Source organism: Clinocottus analis, unplaced genomic scaffold (assembly GCF_023055335.1).
Source record: "Clinocottus analis isolate CAN_PGR_092001 unplaced genomic scaffold, fCliAna1.0.p SCAF_12, whole genome shotgun sequence".
NCBI lineage: Eukaryota > Metazoa > Chordata > Actinopteri > Perciformes > Cottidae > Clinocottus > Clinocottus analis.
Window position 1 is genome coordinate 11,636,005 of NW_027175843.1, and position 23,889 is coordinate 11,659,893.

General features: G+C 39.1%; 1 protein-coding gene across 1 annotated transcript; it reads right to left on the minus strand.

Annotated features, from left to right (window-relative positions):
• Window positions 1–75: 75 nt before the first annotated feature.
• Window positions 76–23,195, minus strand: scn1laa (sodium channel, voltage-gated, type I-like, alpha). The gene is made up of 27 exons (XM_068572301.1): window positions 23,087–23,195; window positions 19,476–19,801; window positions 19,044–19,162; window positions 18,774–18,863; window positions 18,551–18,679; window positions 16,832–16,923; window positions 15,547–15,780; window positions 15,087–15,150; window positions 14,805–14,946; window positions 12,888–13,094; window positions 11,782–12,051; window positions 10,238–10,609; window positions 9,485–9,617; window positions 9,141–9,379; window positions 8,853–9,026; window positions 8,403–8,759; window positions 7,774–8,256; window positions 6,228–6,360; window positions 5,970–6,124; window positions 5,523–5,696; window positions 5,303–5,425; window positions 3,651–3,926; window positions 3,497–3,553; window positions 2,085–2,222; window positions 1,836–1,940; window positions 1,458–1,728; window positions 76–1,343 (listed from the first exon to the last, which is right to left on the minus strand). The coding sequence occupies exons 2-27, from the start codon at window positions 19,746–19,748 to the stop codon at window positions 166–168; spliced, it is 5,988 nt and encodes a 1,995-aa protein (XP_068428402.1). The 5' UTR covers window positions 19,749–19,801; window positions 23,087–23,195; the 3' UTR covers window positions 76–165.
• Between the last annotated feature and the right edge of the window lie 694 nt (window positions 23,196–23,889).

Genomic DNA, 23,889 nt, shown 5'->3' on the forward strand with positions numbered 1-23,889 from the left:
GTTTGGCATATATAGATATATATATAGCTATATATATCTATATATAGATATATATATGCAAACTAAGGAGGGGAGTCCAATGGATGACTTTTTCACTTTCAAAGGTTGTAAACATTTTGTCATTAATTAAAATGTCTTTGTTGCATCTCCAGCATTATTTTACTTCTATTGCTCTCCGACATCTTTGCCCTCAACCTCCTTTTCACTTTTGTCTTTTTCATATTTGTTTTTTCCATTTGTCGTCACATTGTTACTTGAAGGTTGAGGGGCTGTCAGTTCACTTTTCTCAGCACAACAAATGTCTTGGAGTTTGCCCGGGTCAAGATACCCTTCATCAATGTGTGTTTCATCCTCTTCAATCTTATCCCCGGATGTGTCAGAGAGTTTTGTAGCAGCTTGATTCTTTGTATACTCCCTGAATGCCCTTTGGATGATAGTGGCTGATGTGTCCTCCTGTTTACGGCGGAGGGTGGTAGTGATGGGTTCGTAGGACAACTTCGAAGGATTGGAGGCCATGAAGCGCTGCTCCATCTCTCCCCTTAGAATGTCCATCTCCCCACCCTCACCCAGAACACGTTTTGTAAAGGCAAACAGGATGTCCAGGCAGTGGATGCGTTCACCACTCACCATGGGTAAATCCATAGAGATCAGTTCCATCTTGTTAGGCATGGCTATGCGTAAAGGTGGGTCCAGAGCATCTGCAAAATCTGACAGCTTTCTGTACTCCATGAACTGTGTTGCATGAGGATCAAACCTTTCCCAGACCTCATAAAACGTTTCAAAATCATCCTCACTTAATGGGTCCGCGCTCTCCTCAGTGGCCACACTGAAGTTTTCTAGGATAACTGCAATGTACATATTCACCACAATTAGGAAACAGATGATAATGTAGGTCACAAAGAAGGTTATGCCCACAGGAGGATTCCCACAGTCTCCCTTCACGCGACTGCCAGGATGCTCTGTGCTGTTGTTACAATCATCTTCATGTTTGTTGAGAATGGGAGCAAGTAGGCCATCCCATCCTGCTGAAGTGGTGATCTGGAACAAACAGATCATGCTGTTGCCAAATGTCTCAAAATTAAAAAGGTCATCGATGCCGTTTTCCCTTTTGACGTAAGCAAAGTTTGACATGCCAAAGATGGCATAGATAAACATCACCAAGAAGAGTAAGAGACCGATGTTGAACAAGGCCGGAAGTGACATCATCAAGGCAAACAGGAGTGTGCGGATTCCTTTTGCACTTTTAATAAGGCGGAGGACACGGCCAATCCGGGCCAAGCGAATGACTCTGAACAATGTTGGTGAAACAAAATACTCCTCGATCAGTGAAGAGAGAAATATACCTATGGAAAGAAAGCAAGAAAAAACGATAAAACAGAGACATACACATACATATATTGGCAAAGTGAAAAATGGGAACTTATTTTAACACTGCAGTAAACAGAAGTGAGTCATACCAATGATTGACAGGACGACGACGACGAAATCAAATACATTCCAACCGTTTGTGAAAAAGTAATGGCGAAGTGCAATCATCTTCAACAAACACTCTCCGGTGAAGATCATAATGAAAACTATATTAATCTTGTGGAGAATTGCGACCTTATGCTTAGACTGATCTTCAGTTTCCACCATCATGGTTACCATATTCAGCACTATTAGGAGCATTATGATTATATCGAATGCTTGTTTCGTGATCAAGTCAAAGATGCATCCTTGAATTATGTTCTGAAATAGACAGAAGGCAGAGAAACATAAGTACATTGTTGGGTGCCATGAAACAAGGTTTGGATTTGTAATACAGATTAGATGCAGTCATGATTAAAGTTACATACTGATGGTCTAGGAATAGGCTTTTGTGGTTTCTTTGATCCCAGCTTTTTCATGGCATTGTAGTATTTCTTCTGTTCTTCAGTCATGAAGATGTCTTGACCTCCAAAGTAAACATGGGATTTGAGACATCACAGTTAAATCACAGCAACAGTGATGAGGAGAAAGAAAAAATAAAGTCGTGCTATTAAATATTTTAGTCAGAACAGCAAGTCCGAATACCCAACCTTTTAGAGAGCAGATTTGATACTTATCTTTTTCTTTTGCTGATTGAAATTGTCGATGATGACACCAATGAAGAGATTGAGTGTGAAGAAGGCTCCAAATATGATGAAAACAACAAAATATGCGTACATCTTCAGGTTGATCTCATATTCTGGTTGTTCTCTTTGCTATAATAATGACAGAAAATGGAGACATTAGTACAATGAGGTTATAACTGTGAGAAAACTAGGTTGAAATAGTGCTCCTAGTGGTAGCTGTTATGTATTACAACGGGTTTACAGGTTGAAGGTCAAGCCAATGAATTGACGCTGAATGTACTCTGCAAGTATAATAATAAATAACACTGAATGTAATCGGTGAGTTTAGCAGATAAGACGGGAATGCAGAATCAAATTGGACTTGTAAGGACTGTCTGAAGAGGAGGACTTTCTATCTTGACAAAACTAGACACTTTCTGAGGATCGACAGCTTTTTTTGCGTACTATGGAACAGACTATAGACAATGGCAGTCTGGTCGATGGGATGTATTTAAAGCGCTGTTCTGCAGAATATTCTTTATCGTAGTTCAAAGCGTTATTCAATCTGTAATTGTGTAATTTAAATCTTTTTTATTATAACTGTAACAATCAATCCAACTACATTTTCTTGACTGACCTCTTGACCCGAATTACGAGCCTCAGAGAAGGCCGGAGGCCCCACATAATCCTTAAGATTAAAGTGGTTTGTTTGCCAAATGGTACTTACAACAAGTGCAATTTCATACGACAACGAACACTCATGAACCAGAGCTGTGGTGTGTTTACAGTGAAGCCAAACAAACTCATGTTTTTTTTAATACATAGGTTAATCTATATCATAATTAAAACTTGGATATGATCAAGGGAGAGGAGCTAGTTTGCTGCTTCTAGCTGGTGCACATAATAGATGCCCATTGCTCTTAATACTAGGATGGGTTAAAAATTCACTGTGTTGTTCAGTGTATATGTATGAAATTAAAGATGGATTTACACTTATTTAAATTTAAGTAAAGGAGCATGGTTGTTTGGTTAAAACAACACAGGACTTTCACATAGAAGACTGGTGATTGTGTCCTGTGCTATACCAACAGTCAACATTATTTAAGTTACGTAGTAGTAACGTTACTGAGGATATGCTAATCTAATTCCACTGCGTAATGCAGCCTCAAACTGACATATTTTAACCCAAACCAGAATCCTTACTTAAATCTAACCAACTAGTTTTGTTACCAAACCTAACCAAGTTGTTTCCTGTGAACACGGATTAACATTTTGGAAAAAAAAGAGAATGAATGACACAACTGACGCTTGCAGGGTGCGTAGAGCATCATAGTTTAAAGCTGCCATATTTGAGTATTAAGTATTATCATTTATTAAATTATTGTGATATTATAAGAGATTTAAAAAAAATAAACTTGGCTTACCTTGCTTTGAGAGTCCACAGCAGCATACATGATGTCCATCCAGCCCTTGAATGTAGCCTTTATAGAAATGAACAATATTCACAAAAAATATTGTATTTGACAATGTATTTCCATGAATCTTAAATCATCAATTGTTTTGTGCTCAGTTACTTACCACTTGCAGCAGTGCAAGGTAACCCATGCCAACATTGTCAAAGTTGATTTTGACGTTCTTCCAGCGAGCAACGTCTTTGCCCAAATTGTTACAGTCTGTCTCGTTTTTCACCTCTGATGACGGGAAATCCTTATTTGAGGTTGTGTTGACACAATGGCCAAACTTTCCTGCAAATAGGTTGACTCCCATGATGCTGAAGATAAGCCAGAAGATGAGACATACCAGTAGCACATTGAAGATGGAAGGAATGGCTCCAAGTAGGGCATTGACAACCACCTGCACGCCAACACACAAACATACATTTGTACAGCAGAAATCACATGATATAGAATTGACGCAGCACACTCCTCAAGTAATGGTAAGAAAAGGAAAACACAAGAGTAAACGTTTCAGTTCCAACATACACATCAGCGGACAGGCAGTACACCGCCGCTTTTCTTTACTCTCTCTAAAAGGTTAATTTGTGCTTACAACTACATTTTAGAGAGACATTGAAACAGAACAGGCATGAGGACATTTTCTTAATGTACAGTAAAATTATATAGCAAACTAATAAAGCATAACTTCTGGTGCACTTTAAAAGCTGTTCATGCAAATGAGGAAATTCATTAGCTACTGCACGAGTAAAGACCATCGTCTTAACACTGCTCTAAAGAGCTAGAATACCACAACATGAAAGCAACAATCAATACGTGCCACAATGATTTCCGAAGCTGACAACACTCCCCCTTAGTTGCATGAGTGGGAAAACCCTTTTTAGACCAGGGTCTGTGCATTGCACAGCAAATATTGTAATCGAATGAGATGTTACAGTAGATATGGTGAAATTTAAAGTTAAAATTTGACATTTAACGGATTATATGTATCTACTAAATATGAAGCTTGAGCCAGCAGATGGTTTGCAGGCGTTAATACTTGAAACAAAGTGTTACTGCTTTCCTGGCTCTATCCAAAAGGTAAAGTAATCTAACTATACCAGGATGAACTAAGAGGAATCCAGGAGTCCAGTCTTCACTTAAGTTTGCCATGCAGCAGTAGAGAGCAAGTCACTGCTCCCAGACGAAATAGCAGCACACAAAACTCCCCCAAGAATCAAAACTTATTGTTTTTACACTTCTGCCTTTATGCAGATTAAACAACTGAGACACAACATGTAAAATAAAGCAAATTAGGTAATTAAGGCAAACCATTTTTACCTTTGGACAGAGGCAGGCTAGCTCATTACCCTTACTGCTTGTCATGCTAAGTTAAGCTAACCATTTAGTGGCTTTAGATTCACATTTTAATAACAGATATGACAGCGGCATCAATATTCTTATTGAAAAAAGCGACATAAAAGCAAACCAGCACATTCCTCTAGATGTCAAAACTATTTATATAAAAAAAAATCAGTAGAACGTAATTAGATGTTAAATTAAAAGAAGATAAACAATAAAAATGGTGTCATTTAAATGTATGAGTCAGGCTAAGGACTAACATCTGGATGAAGAGGATTAGGCAAGGACATGAATGCCTTATTTACAAGCAACACATGTTTGGGGTATCTGCTCATTAGGTTTTGCTAAATTGTAGAGCTTTATGCTACTCTTTGCAGACTTTTACTCTGTACCAGTGCATTGAGCTGGTGACAGTGTTAATTCAGTGACTTTTACCCTCATGCCTTCAAACCGTGACAGCGCTCTCAGCGGCCTCAGAGCTCGCAGGGTTCTCAGAGACTTGATGGCACCGAGTTCAGAATATCCCATGGCATTGGCTACCATACTGATCAGTGAGACCTAGAAGACATGCACAAACACATGTCTTAAGAAACAGCAACCTAAGCATTGTTTAAAGTGTACATGTCTCTGTGTAAGCAGAGGTGTTTCTACCTACATCAACAATGAGAAAGTCCAGCCAGCACCAGGCATTTGTAAAATACTTGGCATATCCATATGCCACCCACTTGAGTAACATCTCCAGAATGAAGATGTAGGTGAAGATTTTGTCTGCAAATTCCAACACTGTTTTAATGTTCTTCCTCTCCTCAATGTAGACATCCTCAAATGCCTGAAAGTGTGAATGATGACAGTGAGTATTTCAATTGCACATATGAATACAAACAATGTAAATAAATCTTATTCAATATCCTAACCTTACTTTACAGAGAACGGACACTGTTCACAAATCTGTTTGTTAGACTGCGCTAATAATAAAACTAAATGCTCTTCAGTTTTACAATCTACTGCTTGATGCCAGATACAATATTTAAATACATGAGAGCCCCCAAATAAATCAGGTATTCAAACAACAACTTTATTGACATCTGTCTTCTCGTCTTACCAGTGCTCCACTGCTAAGCAGGATCATGAAGATGATGAAGCTCTCAAACCAATTGTGCTCCACGATCCGGTAACAGGTCTTTCTCAGCATCCACCACACCTTCCACCAGCCCACTTCTGCATTTACCTGACAACACTGGAACTTTTGCACACAGCCTGAGTAGAGACAGAGAGGAGATGGTGATTTACCAGTGTAATATGGAGGATTAGATTAACACCAAAGCCATAGTAGGTTAAGTGGTGGTTATATAGTATTCACCATCAGTAAAGCAGGCATCAGGTTCCATAGATTCGTCTAATTCAAGGTCTACAGACTCTCCTCCCTCCCCTCCTGGCCCGAAGTCTATTGTGCTGCCCTCAGAGGAGCTGACCTGGCCATCGTCCTCTGCAATCTGTGGATAAAGCCAAATAAAACCGGTGTTCAATGAGCAAACATAACAGAGCCATGGCAAATATAGGGCGTTGGTAGGCTGAGCACCCGTCTGTCAACACAAGTCATTCACTTCATATCTCTTCAAAATTAAGCTATTTTCATACAAAAGAACAGTCATAAAAAACCCAAGATCTTTAATCTTTAAATGTTCAAATGAATGAAAAAGGATCTCCATGTTTAAATAATAATGATTTAAAAAAACGTTTGGGCATCCTCATTAGCAGAACACAGGTTGAGTGCTTGTCAACAGAGAAAGCAATTAAAACTCTACATTACAGCTGCTGGTGTTGTCTCTCTGTATACCAGACTCTCAAAGACAGAACATTATGCCAAACATGATGGTGACACTGATAAGTCACTACAAGTTCACTCTAATAAAATGACATAATTTATTTAAAAGGGTAAAGAAATAAACGCACAATACAACTGTCTGCCAGCATCACACTTATTCATCAAATATTTGCCAATTAGAGACACACAAAATATGCAAAGTATATTTGTTGTATACATGTAGCCAGTTCTATGAAACATATAAAACTAAATATATTAAATAAGTCAGAATGATCTAAGAATCATATGAGATTTGCAGCCTGGTGGTGTTGTGCAGTAGCCACATGGTCTCTCCCTCAGTATTGCTATCTACACGGCGTGTTTCCAAATAGCTGGGAGATGCAAACAGCTTGAACGTCTTCCTGGAGAAAGTAGCATCACTTGGCAGGCCTGGGATCAGCTGATGTCTTGCAGGTAATGATGTAAGCATGTTCGTATACTGCGAGCACTCAAGTCAATGTGTTGATGGTTTGTGTTTCAACCCATCCATTTTATTTCTGTCGGATATTCCTTTAGTGTAATTGAAAGATCTAAATGAAAGGTTTACTTTACTTACAAATCTTCATTTGAGACCAAATTTGAAAAAGTAAATTCACATAAAGCAAAAGAAAGCATATAGACATTTTTTTTTTCCTTTCACACTGTGAGCTTTCCTCCAGTGCAAAGCACAAAGAGGAGTCCGCTCCCAAGCACTAAGGCTTAAATAGCACATAATTTAATCTACATTTTCCTGTCTATATGGCCTCTCCCCGCTAGAGGGTCATGGTATATGAGATATTTGCGGAAAACGCCACATCACACGCTCATGCCTCATTGCCATGGACTATGGGCAAAGTGCTTCAACGTGACTACTATGGCAGATCAAACCACTTAGCCACAATAACAGATATGTTTGTCAAGAACCACAAGAACCACAACCAACATTGAAATTTGTGATCATCTATCACACATTATAAACGTCAGTGACGTAGCTGTAACGATTTCAAAGGTTTTAAAGGCACTCTGAGGGACCAAATGGACCAATCCACAAGAGCATCCTTACCACATGGCATCCTGCTACATCCGATATGATACTGCTGAAGTCCTCAGTGTTGAGGTTTTCAAAGTCAGACTCTCCCACAGCAATAGGAACTGTGACAGTCAGACTTGGATTGTTGATGAAAGACATTATAGAATCATCACTCTTGCTGCTGACTATGTACTTGTTGTCTCCATTTTTGTCCACACCGGTCACATCCCCATTTCCGTTCTTAGGAAAGTCTTTGATGGTACTGTTGGGGATACCATTCGGCCCTAATGGTTTGTGGAACTCATCCAGAGATTTGTCCTCACCCTTCCCTTTCTTCTTCCTCCTGAGACAGACACTGTTGCAACTGCTTCGAATCAGGGATTTGACAAAGGCAATGCCTCTTTGAATCCGTCCAATGGCAATCTGCAAGTTGTTCGTATCGCTGTCATCATCGTTTGCTGCCAGATTGTCAGCACTGAACGAACTCAGCAGCAGGGCCAGGAACAGGTTCAGCACCTATCAGATGATGACATGACTTCACGTGAGACTGCATCATCTTTTAGCTATTGTACTTCATGAGAACAACAAAACGTGTGTAGCTATAAAACTGAATCATGGGTTGGACAAGCTGGATGAATTGACCAAAAGAGATGATGATGTACCACAAGGTTTCCAATAACCATGACCATCATGTAGACAGTGATGCACATGTGGGTCCCAGCCACCTCCATACAGTCCCACATGGTCTCTATCCACTCTCCACAAAGCACTCGGAACACAATGAGGAATGAATGAAGGAAGTCATTCATGTGCCAACGGGGAAGTGTGCAGTCAATCGAGATTTTACACACACAGTCCTTGTAGTATTTTCCAAACAGCTGCATGCCGACCACAGCAAAGATGAAGACGATAATGGCCAACACCAACGTCAGGTTGCCCAAAGCCCCCACTGAATTACCAATTATTTTGATCAGTATGTTAAGCGTGGGCCACGATTTAGCCAACTTGAATACTCTTAGCTGTAAAAACAAAAACAAAAACATACAATTTTAAATCTTTTGGCAGACAAAATGCACCTGAACATATTGGCTATATGACACACATAGACTTACCAATCTGAATGACCTCAGAACAGACATGCCAGCCACATTTTCCAAAAAAAGCTCCATCACGCTTAAACTGACAATGATTCCATCAAAGATATTCCATCTCTCCTGGAAGTAATAGTATGGGTCCAAAGCAATGATCTTGAGGACCATTTCAGCCGTGAAGATGCCAGTGAATATCTTTAAAAAAACAAAATTACAAAATGCTGAACCTAAATATAATATTATAACTATTTTGCCAAATAGAGGCAAACTTTTTTTCCGATTTGGATTCTACAATTACAATCTACTTACCACATTGCCCACATACAGCATGCTGATGAAACTGTCGGACATTGGATAATGCTCCATAGCCATAAACAATGTGTTTAGTACAATGCAGATGGTGATGGCTAGGTCCGTGAATGGATCCATCACAATTAGTTTAACCAGCCTCTTGATCTTCAGCCATGCTGGACAACATTCCCAGATGAGAAAAGTGTGGGCAAAATCGTTCCAGCAAGGAGGACACTTCTGCCTCGAGTCTTCCAGCTCTGAAGGAAAAACACAAATTATTTCCATCTGAAAAAAACATGCTCTTTTCAATACTAAAAATAATCTCAAAATGTGTTACTCATGCCATGGTGTACGATACCTACCCTCCATAGTGCTGGTTATGACACTAGCTATACTGTGAGCTCTCTGCCTGGCCTCTGGGCCGTCGAGGAGGTCCATAAACTCCTGGTGTGTTCCTCCGCTGGCCTGTCTGTACTCTGAGTCAGTGGTGTCAGCCTGGAGATAGAAACGATTGTTACAGATGCAAATGTGCTACAAAGAACAAGTTACAAGTTACCATGGATATACCGTTTCTACAAACGTGAATGTAAGTGTCAGTGTTTTGAATTGCAATGTGAAGCTGTACAAGTAAAAGAAAGATACATTCAAAGGGAATCGTGTGTTCAAAAGTTATTTGTTTCTACACCAGGTTCACCAGGAAATCGTATAGTACATCTCATACAGTAAAGCTCAACAGTACGCGATAACGTGGCACAATATTGACACCCTGTCAGATGGTCAGAAACCACAGTTATGCTTGACAACCAGTGTGGATCAGTAAACAAAAGTGTAGCGGTAAGACACTAGTTTTTGATTTGGGGTTCTGAACTTCTGATTGCTTGAATTTTATGCTAGCTGCATTTTGGATTTCTTAGTTAAATATCTTGACAGCTATTACATGAATGGTCACGGACTTTTGTACTTTGGAATGTTGTGCTGATGTTATAATATCCTCCACATGATAGTACAATGCACAGTGTGAGAAAAGGACAAAGAAAAACTAAATGGATAAAGCTATAGGCTATAGGCGAAAGAAAATTAAATAGGGCCATTTGGGATAGACAAGCCTTTCTTACATTGTCTCCAGTGGAGGCCATATCTACCGTCACTTTAGGCAGAAGGAGCCCCACAGGTGACGATGGGAGTGAATTCCCACCCACCAGAGAAACAACGCCATTGCAGTCTACAGAGCTGTGCTTGATCCCATTGGGTGAAAATAGGAGATGCGACAAGAAACTGCGTTGGCTCATACTGCTGCTGCGTCGATCACAACCCCTCGGAAGAAAAAAAGAGCCCCTCCGACTTAGGTTGTCCTCAAAAATGCTGTTCTCATCATCTGCAAACTCATTTTCTGAGCCCATGTCCTGTGCTTGGCTTCGGAAACTGAATAGGCTGGTCCTGCTGTTCCGTCTGGATGAGAAGAGGGGTCCACGAAAACTCAGAAAGGACTAGGAGAGAAAGATATTCTTCAGTTCTTCCGTTTACATGCTGATTGTAAAGCGGAGAGAACGAAGATGATAGCGATCGTCATAGGTGCAAATGACATAAAAGTGATTTCTATGGTGATGTGATGATAAAATTGCCTGATAAGGATGATGATGGTCATAATGATGCCGGTGAGGACTGAAAGGCAATTGCAAAATATAAAGTACATGTTGGTGACGACTAAGAATGGTAAGGATGATGATCATGATGGTGATGAAGAAGAAAAAGGTAAAAGATGATGATGATTATTCTGGTGATGTTGATGATGATGATGGTGTTCAGGATAATGACAAGCGTTGTAAGAAGGAAAATTGGAAAAATAAAAAATGCATCTTGATGATGATTGGTATAGGAAGTTGATGATGACACAGAAGAACATGGTGATAGTGATGATGATAATGATGTCAATGACATTACCGATTATCATAAGAAGAAAATACATTTTGTCGTGATAGCAATGAATGAAACGTTGCATTGGTGTAAATTGCATGCATGAAAGTAATCACAAAATAATTTAGCGACTCGTGAAGGATTAGAAAAGTTAGCAAATATGTTCAATATCACATAAAAGATATTCTACAATCCAACACTTGGTGTGACATTGGAACTGCTCACAACTATTGGCAGCTGTAATGTAAACTTAATCCCATTATCTATCCATTTGCTTCTCCTCGCTTGTCACTCATTTTAAGAGCTCCGCAAAGAGCTTGGCCAGCGAGCCTTCTTATTGAAAGAACATTCAACATATCTGCTGGAAGAGTTATCACAGACTCTGTTTTTTTTTTAGTCACTGGAGGAGACATGAATTTCAAGCGCTGATAGTCTGTCTGTAGATGAGTCAATATTCCATAGGTGTCATTCTGAAATACGAGTTGTTGACATTGAATATTACATGTGATTTGGTGCGATTGTAAACTAAAAAAATTGTTTAGGTATTTAAAGGAAATTTTGAGACTCTTGACTGATTAAGAACTACCTTAATGTAGACACACAAGTAAAACATGATGGAGAAAGCACTGCATAATATTGTCTTTAGAGTTGACAGGGGACATAATACGCTGAAAGCAGGGCACGATATAGGTTGCGGAATATTGCTGTTTTCATAGACAAATCATACTGACAGATAATACTGAACCTGATGTGCGGGTGAGCATTTCATGTCATAGTTGAGCTGGTTTGTATCCACAGAGAAGCGGCAGCGAGCTTTCCTTATACTGTCCTGTGTCTCAGATTTAGGATCCTTCTCATCAGCCCCTTTACCCTCCTCCTCCTTTTTTTTTCTTCGTCTGTTGCGTCTGTCTTTGGCACTTTTGGAGCTAAGCTTGGAGGTATCAGAGGAGCTCTCAGGGCCAGGGACTTTATCGCTGGCCTCCCCACTCTCTGCAGCAGCTGCAGTTGCTGCGGCCTAGGAGAGGAAAGAGGGAGAATCTCTTGATTATTTGTTTTATTTTTGCTCACAACAGTATCAAAAACACATTTAACTGCAATAGGCAGTCAGACTCATCTTCCAGGATGGGAGGAAATAGAATATATCTGCTATAAAAAACACACAATGGCTGGATAGCATCATATTGGGAAGAAAGCATCAAAATGATAATCACTGTATGTCTGTAGGGGGTCATTTTTAGGATGCAGATTAATTACCATGTACTTAATCACTGCACTGCAAGTCACACTGGTAATAAATCCAAAGAAAAAGTCTCTTTGTTCCAGCAACTTTTAAATTTGATTGACATTATGCAATCAGAGAAAATGGTGGAATGTAGTACAAATATGTGAGTTCAGAGGGATATTTTAAAGTTTTTACTCAACTATATTTTTTTGGAAGCTTAAGTTACGAGATATCTGTAATATACAGATTCAAATACATTAAAAAAAGTACATCCAAAATAGTCAATTTGGCTCTACCACAACTGTAAAATACTATGTACATATTAATATATCGGTAAAAATATTTCACCTTTCTTTAAATATTTTTAGCCATTAAGTACAAAGTTCATTTCCTATTTTGTATTCAATATTTTTTGTGTAACAATCATTTCCCAACATTAAGGTCTGACGCCTAAAATTCTGGTGGAGAACTGTTGAATCATTTATTGATCTGTTTATTGGTTTAACACTACTGTCAGATCTTACGTTGAGCAATACTGGAATCAGCAGTTTTTAATTTCACAATGTAAACTGCATCCTAACTTTATGTTGTTAAATTGAAATCAGTGGAAATTCTTAATTGTCCTGTACCTGAGCGTCCTCTTGCTGTCGTTTTAGCTGCTCAATCATGGCCCGAAACTCTTCCTCCTTCTCCAATGCCTCCTTCGCGGTGGCCTGGTTTTGCTCCTCGTAGGCCATAGCTACCACGGCCAAGATCAGGTTGATCAGGTAAAAGGAACCCAGGAATATCACCAGCACAAAAAAGATCATGTAGGGCTTCCCAGCTGCCCGCAACGTCTGGAAGAAAAACAATGTAATTTAATATCCTTATTCACTTTCCTTTTTTTGGTTTCAGAATATTTTTCTGCTTTGTGCTGTATTGTAAGCAAAGTAAATTATCATGAAGATGTTGTGGCTGTCACTCCATAAGGCAGCAGCATGAATATAGATGTTTTTGTGCCTCCATTTGACCAATATATTTAAAGAAAATTGTCTAGATTAGCTAAAGTTATCCAGGCTCTCAGGAAACCGACCGAAAATGTGATAAAAGGTAATGAAATAGATTAAATAACCTGTGAACTTTGCTATAGTGACAGCATCAGGCCAAAATACTATCACTGATCCTATAACCAAAAGACACTGACATAAAATAGCTTGTTGTACCAAACAGGTAATGCAATTACTCACAGTGCAGTGTTGTATTACTGTTTGCTTTACTTACTGATACAACACGTCTATTCAGAGGACACCTATTTGGCTTTAAGGCCATTTACGTTCTGTTTGCCTGAGTCACAGACGGACTCATCGTTGTTCCTTCTGACCAAGACGCACCTGCACTTCATTTAGAGGTTTGTTTGAACACTTTTAATACCAACAATGTAATGTGAGAATGCTTTGTCTTGGACACAGCCCCACCTTAACACAGCAGGCACTGCCTTTATGTATTTAGAGAATTGGACCATACAAAGACAGCATCCTCCACTATGCATGAGTTCAAACATTTCATCAACCTGACATTAAACAGGCCACCACTCTCCTAACAGGATCACTGAGCAACCAAAAGACCAGGTTAAGTAGCTTCATACAAAACAGTGCTAAAAGTTACCTTTGATGATATTAAGGATTGCATAAAGCAATTTAACAAATCTGTTAAAAAAATACCAGAGCTCACATCTTTCTCTATGTATATTGCCACCAAGCCAAATATGTTGACATACCATTTTAATCTTTACAAAGTCAAGTCAAAGTCAGTTTTATTGTGAATTTTTCATATGTGCAAACATACAGAAGATTGAAAGTATGTTTCTCTTCTGTCCAACATAAAGTGAATAATATTAAAGTGCAAAACAATTTAAAAACAACATTAATTAGGAAACTATAAAAGACTATGAGTTTGCGCATATTACCCTGAATTTTTGTCTGGATCATTTTAATATATTGCAATAACATTTTTTAAAAAATGTAGCAACTGCATATCAGAGATCTTATAGCTGGGGTCTCTTCTGTAGAGTATCACCTGAGCTCATATAGGAAATTGTCTTGCAACCCAACTAGCAAAAGAAAAGACAAATCTAAAAAATAATTTCATTGTAGCAACAAAAAAATAAATAAAAAAAAATGCAGGTTTCTTTTTTAGAAAGATGAAGTTGGTCAGTATGTGCATTCATAACGCATAACACATTATTATAGACAGATAGACAGATAGATACAACTCACTGATTGTTTACCTATTCCACCGAGACTTAAGTTTGGAAGCCAGTTGCTGCAGCATAATTGTCAAGACATATTGTCATAGAGTAAATGCTTTTTATTATACGTTTTTGTTAATATTACATTGGATTTGAATTTGAATTGTTAATAAATCATAATATTATTAATGTGTTTATCTCTAACTGTATTCTTATTTTGTGTGAAGCATTCATTATATATATATATATATATATATAAAAGCTCATTACTATGTATTGTATGTCTGGAAAAGGTTTATCACGTCGTTCCACTGCCTACCTGCTGGTAGAGGTTTTCCCAGTAATCCTGTGTCATCAGTCTAAACAGAGAGAGGAATGCCCAACCAAAGGAGTCAAAACTGGTGTAATTATAGTCTGGATTCTTTCCGGCTCTGAGGCAAGTGAACCCCTCTGGACAGTGCCTGCAACCAACGGAGTCTGTCAAGGTCAGGAATCATACTTTCCCCTATACATACTGCATGGTTGTGGTAGTGCAGAAACAGAGGCATCATCCAAGGATTATATACATGTTGTATCAAGTCTTCTTGGGGAATAAGCTTACCCAGCTTCACTGCCATTTCCACAAAGCAGTGGATCTCGTTTGCCTGGAAGGTAATAATGATTACCTGATGGGAAAAGAAGGAAATGCACACTTTTATTTCAACAGGAGTTGCCAAAAAAGTTCAAGACAGGCAATGAATCATAATATGACATGCCTATAATTTTAAGTGTAAGGGTGCTACAAAAGTAATTATCTCTGGGAATCTTTAAGTAATACGTTGTTGTTTTTTTACATCGGGTCAGAAATGTGTCAATATAAAACTATGGGCCATTTTGAAGTTGTAGAAGTTGGCAGGCAGCATTTTATTGAATGGTGTTTCTAGAGTTTCTAATGTTTTGTCAATGACAAGTAGTCCTAATCATGTAACTTCTCATTTACTCTTTACGTAGGTAATATCTTTAATGATGTTTGTGTTGTTTTTTGTGCAGGATCAAGTCACAGAGGAAAGTAAAATACTCACTGCTATTGACTGTGTACGCTTCCCAGTCAAAACTGCTGTCTTCTGTTCCATTTGTGTTAGTTTCATTGTATGAGGTGGAATTAATAATTGTCCGTACACACTTTTGCTTTAAATGGCCCATAAACAGTTGCAACCCTATGAGGGCAAAGACGCTCAAGCAGAAGACGGTGAGAATCATCACATCTGTAAGCTTCTTCACTGACTGGAACAACGCACCAACGATGGTCTTCAGGCCTGCCAGATACAGTATCAATTGTTACTCAAAGTATCAATAACGGGCACTCTCAACATTAACAGCAGGCTTGTGAAAACAATAAAAAGGGATTCCAGTGAGCGCTTTCTCAAAAAGAGTACTCTACCGATTTAGAAATAGCTCAACGCAGCAGAAACAGAGATATTATCAAACTTTGCACCTTTCCCTCTATAAAGCCACAATAGGCTTTATATACATTTTTCACATATTACAAAGTACTCCTTAAATGTGTACACATGTGTAACATTTCAGGAATTCCCCTTTAAAGTAAAACATTCCTCTTTAATTATTTCCACTATAATTTAAGCCATGAGATAAATATCCTCCAGAACTATGGGCTGTTATGATTTAATAGCAAACAATATAAATGCAAGAAAAACAGTCTTCAGCCACCCAGTATTATTGAGCCATCAATTTTTTGGAGGAAAATCAAAGCTAAATTTGGTAATCGGACAGTAGCACTGAAAATAAGTTGACTAAAAAGAAAATAAAAAAATAAAAACTGAAGATCATGCATGTAAGTAATGATGTGCATGCAACATTAATGAGATACACCCTCACCACAGTTGCGTTCATTAACCACAAGCAAAGAGGAGCAAATGACTCACAAGGAATAGTGCAAGAAACACATAAGCAAATGGCACAGATCTCACAGAGTAGCAAACTAAATAGCTATTACCCTGTAGATCCCAAGCTGGGAAAACACACATGAACTGTTGAATTTTGCTGCTTGCTTAAGATTCTTCATTTCAGTGGCTACACTGTGCATTTGAGTCAAACAGCTGGACTCAGAAACTGATCCATTTAAGACCTGAAATTCTGACACTGGGGTACCCAAGTTACTTTTTAGGATTGTGGATGTTCAGATTGCTGAAACAACTCTGTGACCGATCTGTGATAAGGAGGGGGGAAGGTGGGAAAGGTGTCATGATAGTTTCAGCAGGAGGGATGGTAATTGAAGCGGAAGTTGAGGGGCAGCTGGGGAAAATCGTGCAAGAAGCTAACTAACATGCTCTTGCTCCTAATGCTTACCTGGGATAACTGAAATAGCTTTAAAAGCTCTTAGCACTCTGAATGTGCGAAGTGCTGAAAAATTGCCTAGGTTTAAAAACTCTGTTACATACCTGCAGGGAAACTTAGAATTAATATGGGATATTGATACAATACATGTCACATAGATTGAAGTCAACAATGTTAATTTCATTTTTGTACAAACAGTATCAGATAAAGCAGAAAACGTATGCACTGAGGCATGCACATTGCTGAAGGTAAAATAATATTGAGGTTACAATGATGAGCATAAGATGCACCAGGTGAGACAAGTATAAGTCTGGGGATATTCTTTATTGTTCTCATTGTCAACAAATCCTATAAAAAGACCAAAACCAACAATTTCCTTTGTGCCATATACCTTTATTCTACAGAATTGATTAAAAACACATAAATGACCCCATTGTTGCACTGGGTGACATGTTCCTTTATTACAATGACTATCAGCAATGCTGCTGCTATGACTCACCAACCAAACCAACCAGTTTATGGGCTGAAAGAGTCAATAGCATTTCCATTCAGGATTATAATCAGTGTTATTTTTCCCATCCCTCCGAGAATGCACTTTATGGTCTTTATAGAGCTTTATGATTAGCCTTCGCTTAATATCTTGTAAACAAGCTTACTAATAGTGTTTTTAATGTCAATTCAACAGAGATTTATTTTTAGTTAATCAGGTATGATTTTAATTCAGTTTCATATTTATACTAGTTTTCAATCCACATCTGAAAATAGTGCTGCCTAACAAATCCACAATGAACTTCTGTCTAAGACATGTTTGCTAAAAATCTATGTCCAGCTGTTTTAGAAAATTATACACCCTTTTTGAAAAATTAAACAATTTGATTGTGAGTTGTTTCGAAACAAATTACGTCTTCATTAGGCACAAATGGGTTTGTATTGGTTTGTGATTTGTTTACTCTAAGAAAGATAGAGAATACATACAAAAATGAATTGGAACTTAATAATAACTGAAAATATATATAAATAATAAGTCATGAAAGTTATAATATTGTAGCCTTAGTTCTGTGATCAAAGACAGAGCCCAATTCTGGACACTACGGGTAAAACTCTACTTCAATCACAAGCAGGCAGCCGGCCAATCAGGATGCACCTTTCAGAAAATGTGCAGACCCCACAGTATATAATGTAGCACACATTGCTGCCCAACTATCCTACACCCTCTTCAGTGAGCAGGGTACATCTGTACTTATAGAACTAGGGTTACAATATTGTAACCCGTGTCCCCCCCCCTACTGGACTCTGTGGGTACAATGGGTGCGAGCAAGCACAAACCGTGAAAAGGAGCCAGTCATGTCCAAGAGAGAGAACAGTATGAACTGGCAAGCACAAGGCGTTGTCAGCATTGGACTTTAGCTGGGAACATTTTTGGTCTAACCCCTTGTATACTGTGGGGTCCGCACACATTCGGGTAGGCATGTTGTGATTGGCCAGCTACGCTTATGCATATTTTTAGTCGGAAAATGTGTGCTTGTGATTGGAGGCGATTAACACCCTGTGTCCAGTAGTGGGCCGAAGCCTTTGTGAGTTAGAACAAATAGTAACACATCTGGACAAAACTGTTGCTTTTGTTACAAACAGTGAGACCAGACCAGTACAACATTCAACTGGTTTGCTGTCCAAACAAAGAAACACATGGGGAAAAGAAGAACACTCAAGCATTATTGTAACTGTACTTACGCCAGGACAATCACACTGAAATCCAGCCAATTCCAGGGATCGCTTAGAAAGGTAAACTTCCCTATGCAGAACCCTCGTGCTAAAATTTTAATGACGGATTCAAGCGTATAAATTGCTGTGAATGTGTACCTGTTGGAAAAAAAATAAAATAAAAATCAAACTGCATTTTCATATTTATGTATCCAGTGTATGAAATTCAAAGTTTAATTTGGGGGAAACTTACTCTACATTCTTTGCCCACTCAGGCGGTCCACTCAGTGTCATAACTGCACAGTTAGCGAGGATGGTGCACATGATCACCATACTGAACAATTTGCAGGTAGTTGTCAAGGAAGCCACTTATTTGATTCGGGAATTAACACCCTTTTTCTATAATTGATCATAATCTCACACAAATTGGCAATGTAAACAGTTCATATAGGATAAGATAGTGCTATGTGCTCAACATAAACATGATTCATGCTATCAGATTATGGTCTACATGAAAGGATATGAGTGTACCAAAATCTTTATTGATATTCTTCGAAGAAGGTTGAAGGAGCTCAGGAGGTACAAGGCAGGAGCGGCGTTGAAGCGGAAGATGACATTTCCTCTGTTTAATACTATAAAAGTCTGACAGGAAAAAAAAAAGACGTGTATAAAATCCTCATATTTCTTGGCTGACTTGCAATATATTTTGCACAAATATAGGGCACTTCCAACTTGTAATCAAAGAGTACTTGATGATCACTGATCACATTTTATATATTGCTGATAAACGTCATACACATCTTTTTTTCCTGGTAAACAGCTGCACGCAGTTCCAGATGAGAGAATCTTCATGTCAGTTCAGTGCCACACATAATATCTGTGTCTTAACACAGTTAAGAAAAAGCTGAATGTGTGTTTAGACTTCATGCTCAAGTTAGAAATCAAGCGGACCTACTTTCTGGTTGCAGTAGTAGGGATCCAGGTCCTCCAGCGGTGTCGACACCATGCCTTTAGGAGTGTCCCCATACAGAAGAGGTAGGGATTTGCCTGCCTCCAGGTCACGACTGGGCTTTGGCTTATTCTCATCACTGTGTTTTTTCTTCTCGGCCTTGGGCTTCTTGGCTTTCTCTGCGTTCTCCTCTGTGATGCGTCTCTCGATGGCTTTGAGGGACTCACGGCTAAAGGGGCGGAAGCTGTCTGGACCTGGTGGTACAAGCAGCTGTGCCATCTTTTCATCCTGCGCTTTCAGAGTGAACAGCTAGCCACTAACATCAGAAAGGCCTGAAGGGTAAGAACAGATAATGAGCTCTGATTGGAGGTAAGCATTCATTATGAAATGTTATTGTTTTTTGGAAGGAACAACAATGTCTGGTGGCAAAATTATCCTGGCAAATTAGAACTGCTTTAAATAGAGAGGAGAGAAAGGTGGGTGTGGTTCTGTTATTTGGCCAGAGATCGTCATCTCTGGAAGTGGCAGGCTGTACCTAGAGATGGGTGTCATACAACTACACTCATGCCAGCTATGGTAAAATTAGATTTCATTATGTGCAGATAAAAGATTTGACGTGACAATGATCAATTCCAGGTGAGAATCTGGCTCCTCTATGCCATCCCTCAAAATCAAATGAGTCTACTTTTCCCTTAGAGCACTGAGACCGAGGAGAATAGATTCATCCTGCTAATAGGCCTGACTGGTATGATGTGTTAGGCAGACCTATGTGGTATTAAATATGAATGCACTACCGGCTGCACTGCATCTCTCTGGGTGCCCGGTCACTGAGAGCTTTTGCCTGATCAGAATCTAATAGTGTAATAGAATACATCCACACGGTGTGTCTGTGATGCTAGAAATCAATCACAAACACACTGGTCAATCAACTGCCAACAGCACTGGGTTATATATGTGTGATGTAATTGCAGCAACAACAATAAAAAAAGCTTGACGTTTGATATATATCCCTGTAGGCATTTTTTGCATGTCTCATTCAAGGTCAGGTTTACACTAAGAGAAAAGGTACAGATGGAAAGTAGGCACTGCTTTAATTTGGATTTTGATCAAATGGTTTTGGTATAGTTGTACAGCAGTTGTGCACAAAGAACAACAATTCAGCAGCATTAACATGGCCTCTCGTTGTCGAAACATTCCCTGTGTGCCTCACACAGAGAGATCATCATTCGCACATAATGCATCCGTGGTGCTGTCAGCTCTGCACAGGATGAAGGCCACCGAATGAACTGCTGATGTACTCAAATGGTTATGACCAGAGAGGATGGCCTCCTCTGCGTACACACTTTAAATTACTTTAAATGTGTCTGCATTCTAAACACAAAACCCCAACAACAAAAAGTAAACCATTTACGACTATAGTTCCATATCATTTCCAGTCACATTCGCAAAAAATACTGGTTAATGTTTTTCATTAAATCATTGTATTGTACAACTGAATCATTTTAGGATACATTCTACTGTTTTTTTTTACTTGTTGTTGTTTGTGACACAACTACTCTCCTTTGCTGTGGTCTTTATGAGTGAATAACAATGATGCCCATAGGCGTCAAGTAACGTACCTCTGATGTCCATGATCTTAAAAGATGAATGTCCCTCCATATAACTCCATAAGTATAGTTAAAGGGCTTAAGGTTAACTCAAGCTTGTGACTATTAAAGGACTACAATGTAGTCTTAGTAAAAAGGAACAGTTGAACAATCGAAGAGCAACAGTGAAACAACAACAAGACTGCCTTCTTTTAGCGTCTCATAAAATAAATATATTTGTTTTGATGTTCACCTAACAAGGTCAACCTGCAGTGACTAACCTCTGAAGAGGCGTGCATTATTCTGTCAATCTGTTCCCAACTCATTACGCACAACTTCAGATATGAGCTGCCACTTTGAAGCTTCAAATAGTCCCACTTTAATTTATCTGCAACCTGTCAGCATCGTGACCTTGTGCCGACTAACCTAAAATGGATATATTTGTTTAACTTAACCCTCACTGGTACATATTGTCAAAGCATTAGTTTGGTGTCTGCTATTCGCCATATACATTGAACTGTGTCCTGCTTTAAATGATGAGTGGCCTTGGCTTTATGCCACAAGATACACCTTCAAGTATATTCAACTTTCACACAGTAACAAATAGAAGCTCGGCGTTAGCATTTAATGTGCATTGCTACTTATTACAAAACTTAACGGTGTTGACCTCAATAGACTTCTTAGCACTTTGATTAGGCACAAAATGTGTGACATACTGAAGCCTATTGCTTCTTGGCTTCCAGATAAAAAGCTATTGCAAGGTAAAAGTGTCTGACAGATGTATAAAACCTAATTCAATTGACATTAAATAGGGTTAAATCATAACTATTTTGCTTATCCAGTTAAAGAAAAAGCATTTCGGAAACAAAAATATCATTGTGATGAATATGCTAATGCAAGGAATGATACAGTGTATTTGCACTGCATCATCGTGGCCGACATTATCACCAGGAACATTGCATTGCCTCTACCTTCAGTCTGGTGCCTCCAGAATGTTTTCCACTTCTTGATTTCAATTGATTTAATGAAAGCAGACTTCAAACCACCCTGAAAATAAAGTCAAGCAGACCTTTACAAGGGTCCAAAGAGAGACATACGGTGTAGTACAATGTTCCAGGAGAAGCTCTGCATTTCTTTATCGCTCAGTCACTGCTACGGTCGGCAAGGCTTTTTTTCACAACAAAAATCCTATAAGCAAGGAAGACTTATACAGAGTGATCACGATTCTGTATCTGTGGACTCCTAAGGGACCAACACACTCAAAGCTCCTAATAGCTCACAACTAATGCTTGCTGCTGCCTCTCACAGACTACAGGACCAGGGACCAGATCTCGCTCATGCAGGGCGTTGGCAAACTAGCTGATGATGAAGAACTGTGAGAACATAGTTCTCTGTATTAAATTCACAGTTTCATACATACAAGCTCTCTCTCTCTCTCTCTCTCTCTCTCTCTCTCTCTCTCTCTCTCTCTCTCTCTCTCTCTCTCTCTCTCTCTTTCTCTCTCTGTGTGTGTGTGTGTGTGTGTTCAGTCTGGATAGAGAGAAAACAGGACAGTATAATCTCTAATTGACAGCAATCTAATAATGATGTTGACAGTCATGCAAGCAGGAAGCAGAAGACGTGTGGGCTAATAATTGCTGCCATGCCCATTAACTTGTTACATATTTTAGCCCATCATTTGCACTCAATACCCACATGAAGTATACTCGATCAATCATCAAACCATCATCAAATCATTCTCAATTTGATAAAATGTGATACGCAGAGGATGAATCCTAAGTTTGAATTCATGTATTAGACAGACAGACAGACAGATGGACAGACAGACAGACAGACAGACAGATATATAGATAGATAGATAGATAGATAGATAGATAGATAGATAGATAGATAGATAGATAGATAGATAGATAGATAGATAGATAGATAGATAGATAGATAAATAGATAGAAATGCAAAGTTAGAAGTTGTACTCTCAACTACTCAGAAACAGGCAATAAGAAACTACTTTAAGATATTATTTTAACTCACCTTTATTATTCCCTCCACGACAGGTGAACAACAGAATTGGCGTGGAAGAGCTCAGCGTGTTCAAAATGTTGTTTAAAATAAACTTGTCCGTCCGTTTCAGTTGTTTTGACGCTTCTTCCACAGCAGAACTGGTAATTTCCACGATCTCAACTGCAAAACCACGAGAGAGAGAGAGAGAGAGAGAGAGAGAGAGAGAGAGAGAGAGAGAGAGAGAGAGAGAGAGAGAGAGAGAGAGAGAGAGTGTGTGTGTGTGTGTGTGTGTGTGTGTGTGTGTGTGTGTGTGTGTGTGTGTGTGTGTGTGTGTGTGTGTGTGTGTGTGTGTGTGAGTTTCATCCGCCCCTTCGCGCGTAAGGACGGGGTAGGCTACTTATGCTGCTTCCGGATGTTCCTGGGTACCAAGTGAGGCCAGAGATCAAAGCATGGCAGTAGAGAGGATCGTGTGGTGGACATTATTGTGTGCAATTGTCGGGAACTGAGACGTTGTCCAAACGGCGTGTATCCAGAACTAAAAGCTAAAGCCACAACTTTGGATGTGTGCCTATGATGAGGTAGTCCGAGTTTACGGGAGCTATCAAACAAACATTATAACAACTTCCGGTCACTGTCCCACATTCAGCAAGAAAAGAACCCATCACATAGCAGGATCACAGAGGTACATGTGTATCTGGCTTGTGTTTAGCAAAAAAGTGATAATTCATTTTATGAAGTTGGACGAGGGACTTGATCGTGAGCAGGACGTTCACCTTGAGTCTGACACCACCTGGTGGACATGGACAGCAGTGTCACGAATGACAGAGAAAGTG

Coding starts and splice junctions, on each gene's coding strand:
- scn1laa (XM_068572301.1), bottom strand. CDS start 19,748: ATGGCACAGCTGCTTGTACCACCAGGTCCAGACAGCTTCCGCCCCTTT. Junction 14,947..15,086: donor GGAAATGGCAGTGAAGCTGG/GTAAGCTTATTC, acceptor CGTTGGTTGCAG/GCACTGTCCAGAGGGGTTCA. Junction 5,697..5,969: donor TGCTTAGCAGTGGAGCACTG/GTAAGACGAGAA, acceptor TCACACTTTCAG/GCATTTGAGGATGTCTACAT.